Consider the following 21178-nt stretch of genomic DNA (forward strand, 5'->3'; position numbering starts at 1 on the left):
ATTTATTTAACAACTTTTAATATACCGACGTTCGTATGGCACATCACGCCAGTTTACAAGTAACTCAAAATAAGGAGGAATTACAATGAACAGGGGGTTAGATTGATCCAAGTGAGAGAAATCTTTAAGGATTTCCCTTATTGGTTATTCACTCTCCTTAGAAACCCCCATGTCACATAAGTTAACATATCAGTACTCCTTAGAGATAACGTGTTAGTAAAAACAATCATTTAATGAGAACAGAGCAACTCAATAACTTAGGCAGAAATACATTCTTAAAAAGAATATACTTTTATTACACATTTGAGGAACAATATTTAAAATTCAAGACTTATCTTGGATATAGAAAGATACATAACAAATAGAATTGTCTTACCATATAAGAATGAATAGCCAATCTCGTCTTGGTCTGCTATGAGTTAAAATGGCAGCCTCGAGTACCAGTTTTTCATCGTATTTATACTTTTCTTTTGTTGACAATTTATGGCAAATCATCTTAACATGTGGACTCATAGTCTTAACATCTCAGACACATGAACTTATGATCACACATATAAATTCAAGATTTTAGGTACTGAATTTATCATTAAGCTCTAGTGTGTAGATTCTATTAAAAACTGTGTAAACATCTCTTAAGAGGAAGCAATAGAATTAAAGTTGAGATTTTTCAATATTTGTGTATTGTAATATGCTCTCATATGTGTATGTATGTGATGTATATGTGTATTCTTCGCTAAGAAACACCTAATTTCAGTACATATTGCATAAATTCTAAGACATATTCAGAGGATCTAGCTACATAGATTCATGATCTCGGATATAATGTTATAATGCCTTACATCATAAATGCTTAGTTTAGCTAACCAAATGCCTTGCTATACAATTTTGTGCTACAAAGAAGAGCCTCTTGTTATATTAAAAGAAACCTTATTTCCTTACATATTTATGATTTTAAAAAAAATCTTAATGGTTAAATACTGTAAGCACTGGTCTATGAACTATACTTGCAGATTTAAAATGACTTGTGATTTTTTTTTTCTGAAGTCTGAATGATGTATTTAAGTTGTGCATAAATCCTGGGACCTTTGCCAAGATAGACTATCTGCTACTATTGAACTGCCTATATTTCTAGTTGTCAGTAAGAAACTCAGCACTATTCATGCTAATGTATTTAGGATTTAAACAGGATCCAAGGATGTCAGAGGTTATTTTCATTTTTCTATTTTTTAGAGGTAAGGAGCCCCTAGTCCAGGGGTGGGCAATTCTGGTCCTCGAGGGCTGCAAACCGGTTGGGTTTTCAGGATATCCCTAATGAATATGCATGAAAAAGATTTACATATGACTGAGGCAGAGTGCATGCAAATCTCTCTCGTGCATATTCATTAGGGATATCCTGAAAACCCGACCGGTTTGGGGCCCTCGAGGACTGGAATTGCCCATCCTTGCCCTAGACTGTCTGAGACCCCAGGCACCCATCCCACCATTTCAGTACTATTCCTTCAGGTGACTATCCCTCTGGAGATAATTATTATTGCTCTGTACTCATGTCCCATGAGTTACACATACATACCCAAATACAAATGCAATAAATAAAGGCAAAGTAGATAACAAAGGTCAGCTAAATAAGTCACTCAGAGAGTCCAAGAAAAGCATTAACCTCTTCCAGAACAGCTGGAAAGCTATGTGCACAAATGCTCGTAGTTTTGACAAATAAAATCCTAGACCTATAAGCCCTAATGGTGGAGGCGGACTTGGACATTGTTGCTATCACGGAGACATGGTTCACGAATTCACATGATTGGGATACTACCATACCGGGATATAACTTGAGAGGACAGAAAAGGGGGCGGAGTGGCTCTTTATATCAAAAACTATATCCAAGCATCCGAGCTGCAGGGAAGATGGGGCAAAGAAGAAGCTTTATGGGCCACCCTAAAAAAAGATGATGGGACATCAGTTTTTATTGGTGTGGTTTACAGGCCTCCAAATCATATGGAATTACTGGACAGTGATCTGATTGAAGACATCCAAAAGATGAGTAAGAAGGGAGAAGTGGTGATTGTTGGAGATTTTAATCTACCAGATGTAAACTGGAGAAAAGATATTGGCGAAAGTATTGGCGGTCAGGTTCGCACTGATTATTCCATATTTAATTACTGACCAACAAGTGGGCTTTAAGGGTCGCTCTGCTACCGGTCATATCGTCAAATTACTATCAGCGATACGGCTCTGCCAGCAGCACGATCTGTCTGTGCTAGCTATTGGTTTTGATAGTGAGAAGGCCTTTGATAGGGTGTCATGGCAGTATATGTTCTCTGTGCTATCGCGCTATGGCGTGACAGGAGAATTTGTGACTTATTTACAACTTCTTTATAATAACCCACAATCCCGAAGCATGGCGAATGGCTCACAGTCCGACCCAGTGGATATCCAAAGGGGAGTTCGTCAGGGCTGCCCATTGTCCCCTCTCCTGTACATCCTCACCATTGACCCCCAGTTACGCAAAATTGTCTCACCCTGATATTCATGGGTTTGATAAACAAGGCCAAATTTTTAAAGTAGCGGCGTTCGCTGACGACATATTGGTGTTTCTGACCCGCCCACAAACTTCTTTATGGCATCTGTTGAAGTGCAAGAGAGATTCGGTATATTTGCGGGTCTTAAAATCAACAGAGACAAATCGGAAGCAATGGATGTAGAGCAGAACTTACGTTCGGGTTGGGCAGGAAAGTTCCCGTTAAAATGGGCACCTGATGCCCTCAAGTACTTAGGGATTACCATACCCAATAAATTAGGTTCCATTTATCACCTAAATATTCACCCAAAACTGCAATATACGATTGATACCCTAAACAAATGGAAGGGATTGCCTTTATCCCTGAGAGGCCATGTATGTCTTTATCAAATGGTAATTGTGTCAAAATGGCTCTACACCCTTCAAATGCTCCCGATTTGTGTCTCCACGCCAGACCTACATAAACTGGAACGAGCTCTCCGTAGTTTCTTATGGGGGGGTAAGCGGGCTCGCATACCATTAAAAATGCTATACTTTCCACCACAGAAGGGCGGAGTGGGTTGTCCCAATCTCAGAATTTACAATCTAGCATGCAATCTGCGCTATGTCTGTGACTGGATTTTTGGTTCCTCCTTTTACCTTCCTAACACAGTACTAAAGTTGTGGTACGAGGTGCCATCTTTACATTTTTTGATTCACGCGAAGCTAGCAGATGTCCCACCACACCTTAGGACACACATCTTAGTCTCCACATGTCGAATGGCCTGGGCAACCCTATGTAAACGGATTCATCAAGGAGCACGAATTACACCCTTCTCACTTATATACAACGCTTATTTTCTGCCTGGGTTTGAAGACTCCCCCTTTCGCCGTTGGCATGCTGAGGGTTTAAAATTCCTTTATCAACTGATTGCCCCGCTCACTGGGATATTATATAGTTTTACGGAGCTTCAACAACAATTCTGTATCCCACATACGGATTTTTATGCCTTCTTGCAGATTTGTCACTTCATGCAATCATGTATGCCGAACTGGCAAAATACCTCCATTACTGAAGCGCTACAGAAAATTCTCAATACTGGGCCGCATAAACGACCCAGGATTTCCACTTTCTATAGGGAATTAGCTCCGACCGGGGAGCACCACCTACAGCTCCTATATCAAAAATGGTCCGATTGGAGTGATTTTAATCTTGCCTATGATGACTTTTTACGCTGTTTTTCAGCAATTCCAGACATTTCCATTAACGAGGACATGAGGGAGAACCAATATAAAATTTTATGGCAAGGGTTTATAACTCCTATCCAAGCTTTTAAATCAAAATTATGTGATTTCCCCTCTCTGTTGTAAAAAATGTGGAGTCCTTCCAGGTACATTTTCCATGTTTTTTGGGCGTGCTCGTCTGTTCAAACTTTATGGCTGGCGATTAACTTTTTGTATGCACATCTGGCACTGTAAAATCCCTCTGACACCTGAACTCTGGTTGTTTGGGGTTTTGGGATGGGATGTACTCCTGGGTCACCGACGGAAGCCATTAAGAGCCTTTCTGATCAAAGCAGCTATAGTAGGGAAGAAAGCGATTCTTACTAAGTGGTTAGAAGGCTCTGCTCCAACATGGGACCTATGGTTTAAACTGTTCCTCAGGCTCTAATCGCACGAAATGTACGTCTATCGACATCAACATTCTTCTCAGCAGCTTGATACTGAACAAATTTGGGAACCATTCCTCACCTATCTTCAACCTAAGATATTGCCGGTTTAGACGGTTGCTTAACGACAGTTATATTCTTGGTTTTGCTGAGCAACAATCACCCAAGCGGGGCAGTGGGAGGGGGGAGGTAGATACATAGATATGGGGGGGGGGGGGGTAGGGAGGGAGAGGACACGTGGGAAGATGATAGGACAACAGTAGCATAGGTTGACTATACAACTTACTGTTATTTTCTTTAACTTTGCTGGCCCCCTTGGGGCTAAAGTTCATATCTGTTGTACATTACGGACCCTCAATGTAATGTTTTTTCTTACATGTTCTGTACCATTTTTATATCATACCATTCTACTGTTGCTGGTTTATGGTTTATAATGATAAAAACCCAATAAACAGTTTAAAAAAAAAAAAAAAAGGCCAATGAAGTTTCAACAGTTAACTGCTTTCTCTACCTTGGGCGCTTTGTGCCTGCATCCAAGAACAGATTTCATCATTTGAGCAAATTCCAGGGGATGTCTCCCGGTGAGTTCTGCCTCCCTCACCGGCGTGTTATCACCCCGCCTGTAACTCTGTCCATCTACACATACACAGCGATGGTGTCTGATATGGCCGGGTAGACTTTTTAAAAAGGTCTCTGGTGTCAGGCTACTGGTGAAGGTCATCGGCAAGGAGAATAATACCCCTTTGTTCGCAAGCAGGTGGGCTATTTCTAATTTTCAGAGTTTGGCTTTTATTCTGTTTTTCTTCATAATGGTATATGAGTAATTCAATATTCCCTCTATTTTGGAATGTGGACATTATTCCTATTTTCCCCAGGAGTTTCCTCCTTTTGTGTAAAAATAAGCATGATGCAGCTGCTTGTTTGGCTTGTCCAGTTATTAAAATGAGTAGTATTCAACATTGTTCATCTCTTTCAATAGCTTATCTTAATTTTGTTCAGTCAAACATAAAGTTGATTTGATTTTATCAACCATATTAGATAAGCTAGATTTGCTTTTAACTGAATAATTGCATTTAGATTCAAAAGTATGTTTGTTGAAAGCCTTGTCTGAGGTTATTCATTATATCATCAGGCAGGATGGGGAAGCGAGGCTGGAAGTTATATTGATCTATAACGATGTCTTCCCATTTAAATTGCAAGATTTTGACAAGCTTGAGAATTGTGAAAAAATTACTGTGCTGTTTAATGACCTAGATAATGTTGCTGTTACAGCGTCCTCCAGATATTTGTGATCCAGTCACGAGAAATTTAGGAGCATATTTGTTGTCTAGGACTTTAAAATCTGATAAGATTTTGATTTATTGATGATGATCTTCGTACAAATAGCTTACTTAGAACTCTTTTATTTTTTGTTTGGAATTTCAGCAACTGCTTTAAATGTTGCACCTTAAATCAATGATTTCTTTTGTTACCCACTAGGCTGTTCATACTTTGGACCTTTCTGTGTAGTAAGGAAGTATTATGGTCTAGCCATTATTTAATTACTTTTAGACTAAATTTTCCTTTTATTAGTCATCAAATGCGTAGCAATGTAGCCTGGAAACAGTGCAGAAATCCTTTAAATTGCCCTTAGTCACAAAAAACCAAATTTATGTATTTATTTTTTAGTTATGATACATTAATCAATCTATCAAAAAAGAGTATTATAATAAACAATTAAATTGTTCTTTTAATAGACCTTTTGAGTTATTTCATGTAGTTAATTAAGTAAGCCACCTTCTAAAAATGTATCCAAAAAGTTAATTGTTTAAGGATTATTATATAAACAAAGTTGCATCTTAATTGCCAATTTCAGGGGACAAACATAATTGTGTGACATCAATTTGGCATTGTTTCCAGTCAGTATCTATGTGGAAGATCACCTACTACACTCCTTACTTTGTTCTTCATGTCAGTTAGACCCTTGTCTAGAGGGAGCTTTGCTAGTAAGGTAAGATTATTTTAACTATTTTGGTGGTGGTTATCATTCACTACAGGAGGGTGTTTTTCCTGTAACCCTCAAATGAGCTATAATACGTTCTGTGTTGTAATGTGGATTGATCTCAGATAAAACCTATGCACACTGTAGGCTAATTTTGAATCAAATTCTTGCTAAAGTAGTGGATTGAATAGTATTATGTCAATTAACTTTCTTACAGAGTATCATATACTTAGCATAAGTGTGATTTCCATGGTGGACACAGCATGGAAAATTTCTTGGACTCTGATTTTCTTCTTCGATAACTTGACACTGGCTGTGTAGTAATTAGCTACTGTATATTTCTAGATTTGTCGTCAGCTTTTGATATTGTTTCCCATTCAGTTTTTCTGTCAAAACTGAGAGCAATAGGAAAAGGAGGACAGGTTTACCAATGGTTCTCCTCTTTCCTGGAAGATAGGAAAGTTCAGGTTAAGATAGGTCAAGATGAGTCTGCCTGGCAAGATTCTAGAGTGGTTGTTCCACAAGGATCAATCTTATCACCTACATTATTCAGTATTTATCTGTCCTCACTTACTCAGGTTTTTAAACAGTTTGTGCCATTTTCAATATCTATGTGGATGATATCCAGCTATTTTTTTCTGGTTCAGGTTGATATTAATACCACTTCATCATATTACAACTTGGATGACTAGTAATAATTTGATGCTTAATGTCAAAAAGACAGAAGCTATGTGGATATCATGTTTATTTAAAATCATATATTCTGCAACTTCCCAGCAGACTGTGTTCAGTGCAGAGTAGAGGCAACACAACCATAAAATCAATACATCATAAAAATAACAAAATACAAATGTAAAATAAAACACAAAATAAGCAGGAATCCAAGATGGCAATGGCAAGCAGCTAGCAAGGTGAGCTCCGTTTTTTGGGGGATTTTTAACTTCTTTTTCTTCTGACTATCTTAATGGACAACAAGAGAAAGGGCAGACTCATGGCTATCCCTGTGGCTTTACTTGCCTCTACTCCTCGTGGATCGATGGATGCCCACGTTCTCTGGGGTCAACCATCATTGACCGAACAACTGATGGCAATATCGGGAAGGGAAAGTGTGCCTCCCTTTTTGCCTGGCTCTGTGATATCGCAACATCTGGCTTTGAGAACACCTCCCACCGATCCAGCAGTGTTGAGGCTCCTTTCAATGCGGTCAGACAAGTCACTGATAGATGACATTGCAGCGACTCCTCTGAAATCAGGGAACATGAAGGAATGGAGCCAACCGTGAGTTCCAATTTCACCTACATGAGGACTCAGATGCATCACAGGAGGGGACTGGCAGAGGCATAACCTCTATTATTTCTTTGCCTTCTCAGCAGGAGCCGTTTTTGCTTATGAGGCTAGCTACATTTACTCTTGAGACCATCTGGGAGGCTATAGAAGATTTGGGTAAGATGATTTCTGCTCAAATTGGAACCTTGCAATCTGAGGTCCATTCCCTAGAATCTCAAATGGTGGTTTTAGAGAAGGCGAATGTGGAAGTGGCTCAAACTATCTGATATTAAAACTGTTTTTTCTCACATTAAATCTATACAAGATATTCTTGTTAAAGATAATATTGTACTCTCCAACAAACTGGAAAATCTGGAAAATACTTTAAGGTGTAAAAATGTATGCTTTAGCATTCCATGTTTCCCCATGACCTCCCCAAGAAACATGTTTAAAAAGTATTTGTTGGAAGTTTTGAAAATTCCTGAAAATGCCCTCCCTCCTATTACCAGAATATATTATTTATCTCTGTCTAAAAAACAACTTGAGAGGAGAAGATCCCAGGAACTCTTCAATCATGGATAATTCTTTGGGTGTTACAGCTTTGTTGGAAACCTCTAATTCTGCATTGGCAAAACCTTCTATTCTTTTGGTTTCCCTGGTTTTAAACTGATAGAGACTGGATTCTTTAAATGTATTTTAGGCACTGTGGCAGGATGTTTCTTCAGTGTCATACTATGGACTTTCCAGGTGTGGCAAAAACAACACAAATAAAAGAAGGAAGTTCCTTTTATGGGATCTAAGGTTTTGCAATTTAGGGGTTCAATTCTTTATTACAGTAAATTTTCCTGTAAATGCTATTCTAAATGTAGGAATACTATGTATGTATTCTTTGAATCTAATCAACTTTCTTTCTTTTTTGGCTGATAAGTTGTTCCTTTGCAGCCCCCAGTTGATGCGCCTGATATTCCTATCTAGATGAATATTTAAGTTCTCATTTGAGAGCACTCATTGAGTCTGTCAGCTTGCCTTTATTTTTCCTGTGTTATAAGATTGAAGGTTTTCTTCCTCTTGTTTCTTTAAGAGTGAGATATTGCATTACACACTATTTTGGACTTTATCTTTAACTGCAATTCATATTTTCTTTTGTTATTCTTATTGTCTATTTTTCATTGGTATCAGCTTGTGGTTTTCTCTTTCAAGGTTTCCTTGATGTATATATTTTGAAATTGTATAAATAAAAATTTAAACACAAAATAATTGAAAAATTAGCTGACCATCATCCAGATGCATCTCTAAATTAAATAAAATAGCCTTTACCTGTTTCTTGACTACCTTTTATATCAATTGTTGGCTCTAGGCTGGACCAATAATGAATTCCATAGAGTTAGAGAGAGATGTATGAAAATGCTCTAGCTCAAACATTTTGGTGCTGGTTAACATGATTGACAAATATCTATAACAGCCTTTGGCCTGCTGAACGTAAAGGGCAAACAGGCATATACCAACTGATTTTATTTCTGACCACACAACCATACTCCACATTAAATAATATATGCGTTATAGTTATTTTAAATTTAGACCTATATTTTACTGTGAGCCAATGTAACTCATTCAGAACAGGCTGTATATGGTCACTCCTAATTATGCCCCAAAGCATTTGCGCAGTAGCATGTTGTATCAATTGAAATCTAACAAACTGTCTGGAAGACCTACATACAGGGAGTTACAGTAGTCAAGCTTCCCAAAGACTGAAGGACAATTCTAAACATATCAGTTGGTAAAATGAACTTCAGAGGTTTTAGCATTTTCAACGTATAGAATACTAGTTGGGTCATATGCCACTCGTGAGAATGCAAAGATATCATACTGCTCGAGTCCAGGCACATGTAAAGGGTTGTTAATTGATGGGGTCCAATTTTACCTTTGAAATCAGTTCACAACCTGGGCTTTCAATTTGCTAGTTCTCAGTCTTGAACTACAGATATTCAAAAAATTTACAAGCAGGGTTTTACAAGCTGTAGCTTTTGAAATATTTGTGATGTGTTATTTCAGGATGATTTTCATATAATTGTTCAGGTGTTTCATTCAACTATTATTAATTTATAGTAATTCGCCTTTAATTGGGCTTCCTAAATATAAAGTTAAGACACTTCAACTGTTACTTTTGGGCAGTGGCGGATTCCCGATGAAGACCGGCCCGGGGATTCGCTGCCCAGGAGTTACCACGTTGTCTGCCGAGCGTGGCTCTGTCACGGCCATGCTCGACAGACCACGTGACTAGTTCGACCGGCCCACCAGGGTATGCCCGATCCCCCGATAGGCCAATCCGCCCCTGTTTTTGGGAAAATGTGAATGTTAGACCAATGTTGATTAAGTTACATTAGTTACCAGTGGCCCAGTATATAAAATCTTAAATACTAATTTTATTTTATAAAGTACTAGTAATTAAAGAAGAATATCCTTCATATTTGTCAGTTTTATTATCTTTTATATCAACCTTCTTGTCAGCTTCATAAGAACATAAGACTTGCCATACTGGGTCAGACCAAAGGTCCATCAAGCCCAGTATCCCATTTCCAACAGTGGCCAAGCAGGGTTACAAGTACCTGGCAGGATCCCAAGGGGTAGATGGATTCCAAGCTGCTTATCCCAAGAATAAGCAGTGGATTTCTGCAACTCTACCTTAATGATTAATGAACTTTTCCTCCAGGAACTTGTCCAAACCTTTTTTAAATGCAGCTACACTAATAGAGGTAGATCTTAAAAACATACACGCGCATACTTTTGTTCACGCCACCGGATTTTATAAGATACGCGCGTAGCCACGCGTATCTTATAAAATCCCGGGTTGGCGCGCGCAATGCTGCGCAAAATTGGCAGCCTGCGCGCGCCGAGCCGCGCAGTCTGCCTCCATTCCCTCCGAGTCCCCCCACCTTCCCCCGCCCCCTCCCCCACCTTTGTTGGGCAAGTTACGCCTGCCGCCTCGGCATCCCCCAGCACAGGCCGCAGTGCCGGGGGACTCGGGACCACCCCCTGACCCTGGATACACCCCCTCCCACCCCTTTTACGAAGCCCCGGGACTTACACGTGTCCCGGGGCTTTGCGTGTGCCAGCACGCACAGGGCTTTTAAAATCTAGCCCATAGCGTTTACCACATCCTCTGGCAACGAATTCCAGAACTTAATTACGCGTTGAGTAAAAAAAATTTTTTTATTAGTTTTAAATGTATTACCTAATAACTTCATTGAGTGTCCTCTGTTCATTGTACTTTCTGAAAGAGTAAACAGCTGCCTTAACATTTACTCGTTCCATTCCACTCATTATTGTACAGTCCTTTATCATATCTCCCCTCAACTTCTCCAAGCTGAAGAGTCCTAACCTTTTTAGGCTTTCTTCATAGGGGAATTGTTCCATTCCCTTTATCATTTTGGTTGCCCTTCTCTGTACCTCTTCTAATTCTGCTTTGTTCATCAAATTTGTTACAATTGGGGGTTACTTCTTAAACAGTTTTGACTTGGTACCACCCAGGCATATGCATTCTTATTTATTGGACTAGTCTTGTGGAATAGGTTACCCAGTCATTTGAATCTCATTCAGGATGTGAAAACTTTAAATAAGCAATTGAAGGTTCACTTATTCTATGAAGCTTTTGGAACAATTTATAAGTATTGGAATTTTGATGTTTTATATGATTTATGTGTATATGATTGATTGTATTTAATGTTAAATGCTTGGTACAGTATTAGGATCAAGTGGAATAAAATCTCAGGAAAGAGGTTGTGGTTAAGGCTGAAGTAGTACAGATGAATGTAGATAGAGTACACAGATGTGAATGACTCTGCATGGCCTGTATCTTTTGAAAATAAGCAAGTTTGTGAACACAAATAGCAATAAAAATACAAAAAAAATATATAATTTAAAATGTCTATCTTTGAATACCAGAAATCTGAAAGGCAAGACCTAGAGAGTCAGAATGTATGGCATTATACGAGGATGCAGACAGTATAGGCATTTCAGAGATGTGGTAGAAGGAAGACCAATGGGATACTGATACCAGTGTATATAAATCATATCAATGTGACAGGGCAGATCAAATTTATGGGTGGGAGGGCAACTGTATATAAAGGATGGCATAGTCAAGCAAGATAAAAATCCTGCAGGAAACAAAATGCACTGTGGAATCCTTATGGTAAGAAATTCTGTTTGTGACAGGAAAGAGTATACAAAGATGTGTGTATACTAACATCCATTGGCTTAAACGAAGAAACAGACTGTGAAAATCTAACTGAAATTTGAAAGGCAAATAAAATTGGCAGCACAATAATGGGAGATTTTCCCAGTATTGCTCCAATATTGATTAGATCAGTGTCTCAGGACATTCTAGAGAGGTTAAGGTTTTAGATGCTATAAATTAATGTCATGGAGCAGCTGGTCCTAGAACTGAGGAGAGTAGCAGTTAGTTTAGATCTAGCTCCCAATGGAATATATGTCCTGCTACAAGGGAGTACTGTGGCAGGGTCGCTAAATAATAGCAATCAGGTTGCAATCAAATTGCAGTCACTGAAGGGAAGATATTGAGTAAAACTACTGCAATTGCATATACATTTAAAAAGGGAGAGTATGATAGAATTAAGACAAAAGAAAAAAAAATAGGTGCAAGGGTAAAAAGATTTTATGAATCATGGACATTGAATATTGACCTCCTTATTTTTAAAGGCATTTAGCCAGACAACTCGCAGGTTATCGATCTAAATAGATTTTTTTGAATGTTGTCACTTATGGGCCGATACAGTAAGAAACAGTGCGGCAGTGCCAGGCGTCCGCTCATTTGCCACGCGCACATTTTGGTTCACATGCCGCTCGATTCAGTATTCAAATTAGACGCAAATCCAAGCGGCTTCCAAAGCGCGTCCCATGAAGCAGAAGGCGTGCGCAATCCATTTTACTGTATAGAGCGGTATACAGCACCTATACAGTATCCAGGGTGCGCTGGTACCTGTCATTTCAAAATGTCATTCCACGGTAAGTGGATGGTTCTTTTCTACAGACCCCGCTGCCTTGAGCGCCCAGCTGGACGTCCAAGCCGCGACCTCGGACGTCCAAATGACTCCTTTTCTCCATCCCACATCCCCCCTTGATGTTAATTTCTAGCAGTGTTTCCATGCTCCCATACTTTTGTATAGATATTTATATTCGTTTGAATGTCGTACGGTCTAACCTCCGGGTTTTATAGAAAATGAGGTCAGATAAGTACCGCCACTGGACTCCTTTTAGGATGCATATCTGAGCCATTCACTGGGGGGGGAGAGCAGGGCTCCCTTCACTCTCCGGCCTTGCTTCCAGAGCTGAACCCATACAGGGGGCCGTCCCGGGTGGGGAGCCAACAACAGAATCCCATAGGTGCGAGATGAAGCTGATTCAAGGACATTCATTTTGGGAAGTACCTAGCTTCATTGGAAAGAGTCAGATGTTTGAGAAGTACAGATTACATGACTATAATCATAAGTGCCAGCTCTGTAGGTGCTTGAGCAGGACCGGATTTTGGACACATGGTGCCCTGGGCGAAAATCGTCTCTTCCCCCCCCCCCCCCGCTGCAATGGGACAGTGTCCTGCATGGTCTCCGGACCTCTCTCCAACCGCGGCAGGCTGGGATCCTTTGCGGCCAGGCAACCACAGAATGGGTGATGTTGGCGGTACCCCGGGCGATCACCCAATTTCTCCCACCCTAAAATCCGGCTGTGTGCTTGAATACTCCCAATGTTGAGCAAACTTTCACTGTAGGTCAGGAGAGATACTTTGAATTGAGCTTAGCACTCCCAATCCAATTTATAATTCATATTTTCAGGTTCGCAACCTCGGATGTCATGGACCTTCCTGCTTCCTTGAACGCCCGGCTGGACGTCCAAGCCGGATGTCTGAGGTCGCGGCTTGGACGTCCAGCCGGGCGCTCAAGGCTCTAGAATGGAAATAACAGCTATTTACAGAGTCAGTCTTCGTCCTCTTCACCCCATTTATCACCTCGGTCAGCTGAGTCACGTCATGGCTGGCAAAAGAGATTGATGATGTTCCACTTTCCACCACTCCATTTGCAGCCGTGGAGAAGGGATTACTGCGCCTCCTAATGAAATTAAAACTCTGATTCTATGCCTGCGGTGGCAGGGCAAGCAGGCCCAGATCGGGCCTTCCCAGCTGACGTGGCCCGCCCGGCACTATAGTGAAAGGAACATGTTTTAAATGACTTTTGTGCAGAGGAGGTTGAAGGAGGGAGATCCAGAGGGGGGCAAAGATACAGCTCAAGGCAGCGGGAAGGTCCATGAAGGTCCGGCCGGACGTCCGAGGTCACGGCTTGGACGTCCAGCCAGGTTCTCAAGGCAGCGGGAAGCTGACTGAACACCATACTAACGCCAGGGTCAGGGTAGGTGGTAAATATGCAGGTTAAAGACGCGGCAAATAAGCTGGTTAAAAAGGCGATAATCTGGGTGCATGTTACTGTATCGGAGGGAATAGCTAAATCGATCATTAACAATTCATATACATGTGGCGGGCGGAGACGAATATGCGTCCATTTCAGCAGGCGGTAAGGACGCGTAAAACCGGATACTGAATCACAGGTTCGCCTTATGCGTCCAAATTGTGCGTCCAAAGCGGGTTAGAAACAGGGTGGCCGCGCTTTACTGTATCGGCCCGTTAATTGGCTAAGGTTTAGTCCAGGGATGGCTAAACTTACATATTCACTTGCCAAGGAATCAGAATGTACAGTATCAAAATAGCCTTACAATTTACAAGACAGGTGTGTGGTGGGGGGAACCCTTTTTCCAACAGTACTTTCTCTCAATCAATTCACCCTGTCCTCACCATCTGTCTCTAATTCCATCCTGTTCCCAGAAGTCTTTCTTAATTCCCCAAACCTGTTCCTACCACTCTCTCTCTCTCTCTTCCTATTCCTCTCTCCCTTCCTATTCCTAACAGTCTCTCTCTTTCTCAAACCCTCCACCTTTCCCCTCAACTGTCTTTCAATCCTCCTAACCTGCTCCCACCCCCCACAGGAATGACAGGAGCTTGACAGCCCAACATTAACACCTCCCACCCATTGTTCTATTTTGCCCCTCCTCTCTCCTCACCATTTTCTCAGCACCGGTATCTCCACTGCTCCCACCCCCTCTTATTCTCACTCTTTCCCTCTGACCTCTCTGGTGCCCTCTCCAATTCTCTCATATACACTTCTGCTATCACCCCTTTTCCAGTCATTCCCCCAGAGGCATTCATCTCCTCTTGTACTGCCCCCTCCCCATATGTCTCTCAAATGCTTCCCCATCCTAGTCACCATCTCTGGCTCTCTCACTCCATCACACCATTGGCTTCCATCCCCCTCCCCTTTGCCACATCATCCCTTCTGGCTCTGTTACTCTCCCTCTCCCCTTTTACCACCTTTGGCTCTCTCACCCTCTCTTCCACCTTCACTATCTGAGGATTGCTGACACCCATCCTTCCCCTCCCTCCCCCCCAACCCAATCAGCCCTTCCGACTCTCTCTCACACATCCCCCTCATCGCCATCTCTGCACCACCCTGACACCATTTTTTTCACCCCCTCCTCCAGTCACCATCACAGCTTTCTTGCACACATACCCTCCCCCTTAGCTTTCTCAGGCCCTTCTGCTGCATTTCCCAATTCTTTTGAATACGTTCTGTCTCCATCTCTGCTCTCTCGGATCACCTCCACTCCCCACACATGACTCTTAGAGGGAGAGAGAACCAGGATAGGTTGTTCTATTTCCTTCATTCAAGCCCTGCTCCCCTCACACCTGTTGGAGAACAGGTGGCAACATTGGACCACAGGGAGGAATAAGGTACCAGACAGTCCAATTCGCATCGCTGACTTCAGGAAGATGGGGATGGAAACAATATTCACTCCCTCCTCATTTTCCTCAACATAAACTCCTCCTTGTGTTATCCTCCCCCCCTCCTTTTCACATCACTGCCCCAAGAAGCATTCACCCCTTCTCCTTCAAGCATTCACACCCCTCACCTCCATCATTCACTTCATGCACTGCCCATCCAAAACTATTCATCAACTAGATTGACCCCATTCTCCCCTCACCCCCTTTCAACAGTCACCTCCTTTCCCTTGCCATAAATGATTCTGGCCTGACTGGAACGCTGGGTGATTCCCTCTTCCCCTCTGCTGTCAGCTGAATCATAAGTCTTGGGAGCACAGTGAATTGCTGGATCTGGGACAGTGTACACTCTAGCTCTTCCCCTACAGACAACAGACCAGAGGAGAGTCCTCTACTCCAGGCAGCAGATGAGGTGGGGGAGTTTATGCAAGATGGAGGGTTAGAGCAGAAAGCAAACGGGCTCTTTGCTATCCTGTCAGCTTCAGCCTCACCCCTGCCCATCTGTCCTCCACAGCTGCTGTTTGCAGTTGGTGGAGGGGGAATAGAGCAGGGATGAGCAGAGAAAAGCTTCTGATTCCCCCCCCCACACACACACACACCCACCCACCCCCAAATCTCTGCAGCAACCAGTAATACTGTTGGAGACATTGAGCAACAAGCAGAATGGGTCTTCTCTGTTCTTTTATGTGTGCTTCTGGCTCCAGCCCTTACCTTTCCTCTGCAGTGCTGCTCCGTGGCCAACAGGCCCAGAGCCACATTTTGTGCATGAAAAAGCCACTGCTGAACATTAACTCTGATAGCTTATACTTCCAGTGCTGCTGCCAGAGCAATTATGGAAGCATCTGGAATTGTATGGTATTGCGATCCTGATGCTGAAAATGCGCCCCCGCCCCCCCCCCCCGTGTTCAGTAGGATACGGGTAGGTGGAAGGGTTAGGGTTGGGAGTGTGGGTAGGGAGAAGACCTTATTTTAAATTCCATTTCCTGGGGAGAAGGGAGGGCCTGCACCAAGAAAGTCATTTTAATCTTTATATATTTTTCATTGGAAGGGATGGGGGGCATTATGGACTCGGCTAGCAGGAGTGTTTCAAATTTAGGGGGGGGTGAGAATTGGGCCAAGAGGCCCACGATCAAGGTTTTTTGTTTTTTGGGGTGTTTTTGTTTTTTAAAGCTTGAGTGCCACTTAACCAGATATCTTCCAAAATAGACTGCCAAACCCTTCTCACCTTTCTCCTCCTTAGGCATGTGAATGGTATAAGTGAAACTATCATGCCTACTCACTCTCATGCACTCTCCATTTTCACAACTAGCGCACACTCACATTCTGCCCTTTCGTACTCAAACAAGTCAAAACCAACAAACATGCTCTCATTTCTTGCACACACAGACATAGGCGCACTTCTAGTATCATCTCCAGCAGTCCTGAGAAACGGGAGCTGAGAGCTCCGTGCTCTTCACCAGATTAGCACAGGTATCAATGACAGTTAATTGCTTTAGAAGTTTGTAATAATTCAATAAGAGGGCACTGTAGACTTTTCGAAAGAAAAAACAGTATCCAGAGTATGAAAAGTCGAAGCCTGTCGGGAACTGGCGGACAGTGATTCAACATAGTGTTGAAGCTGTAGATATGGGAAGGCCATACAGCTCCCCAAGCTCTGAGAAGGGCAAAATCTGGCCAGCAGTGGATAACATGGCCCAACTGAGTAATGCCCTTAAGGTCCCAGTGCTGGAAGGCAGCCGTCTGAGAACCAGGAAGAAAGTCAGGGGAGGGCAAGCAGGAAGTGCTTCTGTTTCTCTGCTACTCCTGTCTCTCTCTCTGCAGCCTATTGGCTTAATATACATGAAATAGATATGCATTCACACTATGTTAACTATATGCATATCTATCTCATGCATTTCTTCAGGAATATCCTGAAAACCTAACCAGTTTGCAGCCCTGGAGGACCAGAACTGGACACCCCTGAGTATAAAAAATATAAAGTGGTTGGTTTCATCCGTACACCTCTAGTCTAAATACACATATAATTGAGAATGCTACATTTTTGCTATTCCTTCACTTTTCTTTGAAAATAAAACTCTGAATTATTTTCTTTTGTTTTAGCTGGATCACTCTGACTTGGTAGAGGGACTTCTATTAATCAACATTGATCCCTGCTCTAAAGGCTGGATTGACTGGGCAGCATCCAAGGTGAGTACGGGAAGGAAAGGAAACAATCACAGGATGCAAATACTGTTTGAACTATATTTGATATGACAGACAAAAATAGAGAACTCCAAGAACAAAATAAATGTCTATGCTAATTTATTATATTTAGGACTCTCTTTAGTGTGAAACAATTTTTATTAGTATTATAGAGTCATACAACAGTATGGAAAGGTGTAGAGTTCCTGAAACACTCTCCGTTAGAATAACCAAAGTTTCTCATAATGACAAATCATCCTGATCCACAAACTCCCCTCCCCTCCCCCCATAGAAGAACCATGACCAATTTTGTCCATATAATGTCCATCACTCTGGCTCAAAATAGGCAACCCAGTTGACACCTACCAGCTCAGCTCCACTCATTTAAAAGTAAGCTGCAGGATCAATGAGGCAATGATTGTAGATAAGAGTCCCAGACAGCCAGAAACAACTTCTTATGTCTCGGAGACTGCTTCATTGTCGCAGCATCCAGTGACATCATGCGGTGTAGACAATTACGCCAGGTCCAATATGTCTGAGGATGGTCATCACGCCAATGTAGTAAAATGACCTTTTTGGCCACCAAACTAGCCTTATGAATGAACAATCGAGCTCCCTTATCTCACACACGTAAAGGAGAATTGCATCCAAAAAGTAACCACATAGGGGAAAGCGGGAGTCCCAACCTCAGCAGGGATTCAAGATAATGGACCACTTTAACCCAAAGACTTCGAGTAGGGGGACATTCCCAAAAGGCATGAGACAAGGTGCCAAGCGGATGCCCACATCGCCCGCAGTCAGCAGAGGACAATATCCTCAAGTGGAATGCTCCTTGAGCCGAAACGTAACTACGCCGAAGAAATTTATATTGCATTTCCCTGTAATACATGTTTACCGAGATCTGGGAAACTCGTCGGAAACGGGCTCGAAGTATAAATTCAGTGACCACAAAAACCCCATCCTTATTCCACCTTTCCACCAGACTAGCACAGGTATCAATGATAGTTAATTGCTTTAGAAGTTTTTAATAATTCGATAGAGAGGGTGCTGTAGACTTTTCGAAAGAAAAAAACAGTATCCAGAGCGTGAAAAGTCGAAGCCTGTCGGGAACTGGAGGACAGTGATCCAACATAGTGTTGAAGCTGTAGATATGGGAAGACCGCTGTCGCCGAAAGGCCATTACAGCTCCCCAAGCTCCGAGAAGGGCAAAATCTGGCCAGCAGTGGATAACACATGGCCCAACTGAGTAATGCCCTTAAGGTCCCAGTGCTGGAAGGCAGCTGTCTGAGAACAAGGAAGAAAGTCAGGATTGCCACGAATTGGCAAAAGATAAGCACAAACACGGTCATCACCTAGAAGATGTGGTAGGCCTGATTGACAAACTGAAGAGTAGTAAATCACCTGGACCGGATGGTATACACCCCAGAGTTCTGAAGGAACTAAAAAATGAAATTTCAGACCTATTAGTAAAAATTTGTAACTTATCATTAAAATCATCCATTGTACCTGAAGACTGGAGGATAGCAAATGTAACCCCAATATTTAAAAAGGGCTCCAGGGGCGATCCGGGAAACTACAGACCGGTTAGCCTGACTTCAGTGCCAGGAAAAATAGTGGAAAGTGTTCTAAACATCAAAATCACAGAACATATAGAAAGACATGGTTTAATGGAACAAAGTCAGCATGGCTTTACCCAGGGCAAGTCTTGCCTCACAAATCTGCTTCACTTTTTTGAAGGAGTTAATAAACATGTGGATAAAGGTGAACCGGTAGATATAGTATACTTGGATTTTCAGAAGGCGTTTGACAAAGTTCCTCATGAGAGGCTTCTAGGAAAAGTAAAAAGTCATGGGATAGGTGGCGATGTCCTTTCGTGGATTGCAAACTGGCTAAAAGACAGGAAACAGAGAGTAGGATTAAATGGGCAATTTTCTCAGTGGAAGGGAGTGGACAGTGGAGTGCCTCAGGGATCTGTATTGGGACCCTTACTGTTCAATATATTTATAAATGATCTGGAAAGAAATACGACGAGTGAGATAATCAAATTTGCAGATGACACAAAATTGTGCAGAGTAGTTAAATCACAAGCAGATTGTGATAAATTGCAGGAAGACCTTGTGAGACTGGAAAATTGGGCATCCAAATGGCAGATGAAATTTAATGTGGAAAAGTGCAAGGTGATGCATATAGGGAAAAATAACCCATGCTATAATTACACGATGTTGGGTTCCATATTAGGTGCTACAACCCAAGAAAGAGATCTAGGTGTCATAGTGGATAACACATTGAAATCGTCGGTTCAGTGTGCTGCGGCAGTCAAAAAAGCAAACAGAATGTTGGGAATTATTAGAAAAGGAATGATGAATAAAACGGAAAATGTCATAATGCCTCTGTATCGCTCCATGGTGAGACCGCACCTTGAATACTGTGTACAATTCTGGTCGCCGCATCTCAAAAAAGATATAATTGCGATGGAGAAGGTACAGAGAAGGGCTACCAAAATGATAAGGGGAATGGAACAACTCCCCTATGAGGAAAGACTAAAGAGATTAGGACTTTTCAGCTTGGAGAAGAGACGACTGAGGGGGGATATGATAGAGGTGTTTAAAATCATGAGAGGTCTAGAACGGGTAGATGTGAATCGGTTATTTACTCTTTCAGATAGTAGAAGGACTAGGGGACACTCCATGAAGTTAGCATGGGGCACATTTAAAACTAATCGGAGAAAGTTCTTTTTTACTCAACGCACAATTAAACTCTGGAATTTGTTGCCAGAGAATGTGGTTCGTGCAGGTAGTATAGCTGTGTTTAAAAAAGGATTGGATAAGTTCTTGGAGGAGAAGTCCATTACCTGCTATTAGGTTCACTTAGAGAATAGCCACTGCCATTAGCAATGGTTACATGGAATAGACTTAGTTTTTGGGTACTTGCCAGGTTCTTATGGCCTGGATTGGCCACTGTTGGAAACAGGATGCTGGGCTTGATGGACCCTTGGTCTGACCCAGTATGGCATTTTCTTATGTTCTTATGTTCTTATGACTTGAGAATACTCAGTAGCCTCCGCCACGAGGTGCGGATAGGGCGAGTGATAACACTGTGCACCAGATATGCGGGAAGCTTACTAGCCAAGGATTGCAAGACATATTTAAGGGAAAAAGAGCCGGTGAACGTCCCATCTGCCCGAGCACTTAGAAAGGTGGACGTATCCAATAACCAGTCTCTAATAACCCTGAGGTTGCTAGCCAGATTATAAAGTGCCAGGTCAGGAACCACCAACCCCCCCCCCCTCCCCCCATCCCCACCGCTCTCATATCCAAGTCAAGGGGATCCGAGCCTTCCCACCCCTCCAAAAGAAATGGAGCTGAGCCTTATCAAGCTGCGCCAGCTCCAGTCGATGCAACTGGAGAGGCAAGTTCTGGAAGAGGTATAGCCACTTCGGGAGAATCATCATCTTAAATATATTAACTCTGCCTCCCAACGACAGCGGCAAAGTAGACCAATTGAGCAACTTATCCTGAGTAGCTTGGAGTAAAGGAGAGACATTCAATTTATACAGGTGCTCGAGCGTTCTAGGGATAACAATCCCCAGGTATGTAAATGAAGCAGCAGCCCATTTAAGTGGAAAATCCTACCCCCAGGTTCGAGAGAGGTCCTCTGGATAAGCCAAAGCCACAGATTTGGACATATTA

The 21178-nt window shown here is 42.1% G+C and overlaps 1 protein-coding gene across 7 annotated transcripts in view; it reads left to right on the plus strand.

Moving 5' to 3' along the window:
* The window catches only part of NDRG3 (NDRG family member 3), a 219394-nt gene that overhangs the window by 121655 nt on the left and 76561 nt on the right, over positions 1-21178 (plus strand). For all 7 annotated transcript variants that reach the window (XM_029614181.1, XM_029614180.1, XM_029614176.1 and 4 more), the window contains one exon: positions 17409-17495. In XM_029614181.1, coding sequence (XP_029470041.1) covers positions 17409-17495 — 87 coding nt within the window. The remainder of the gene's footprint in view (positions 1-17408; positions 17496-21178) is intronic.

Source organism: Rhinatrema bivittatum, chromosome 8 (genome assembly GCF_901001135.1).
Source record: "Rhinatrema bivittatum chromosome 8, aRhiBiv1.1, whole genome shotgun sequence".
NCBI lineage: Eukaryota > Metazoa > Chordata > Amphibia > Gymnophiona > Rhinatrematidae > Rhinatrema > Rhinatrema bivittatum.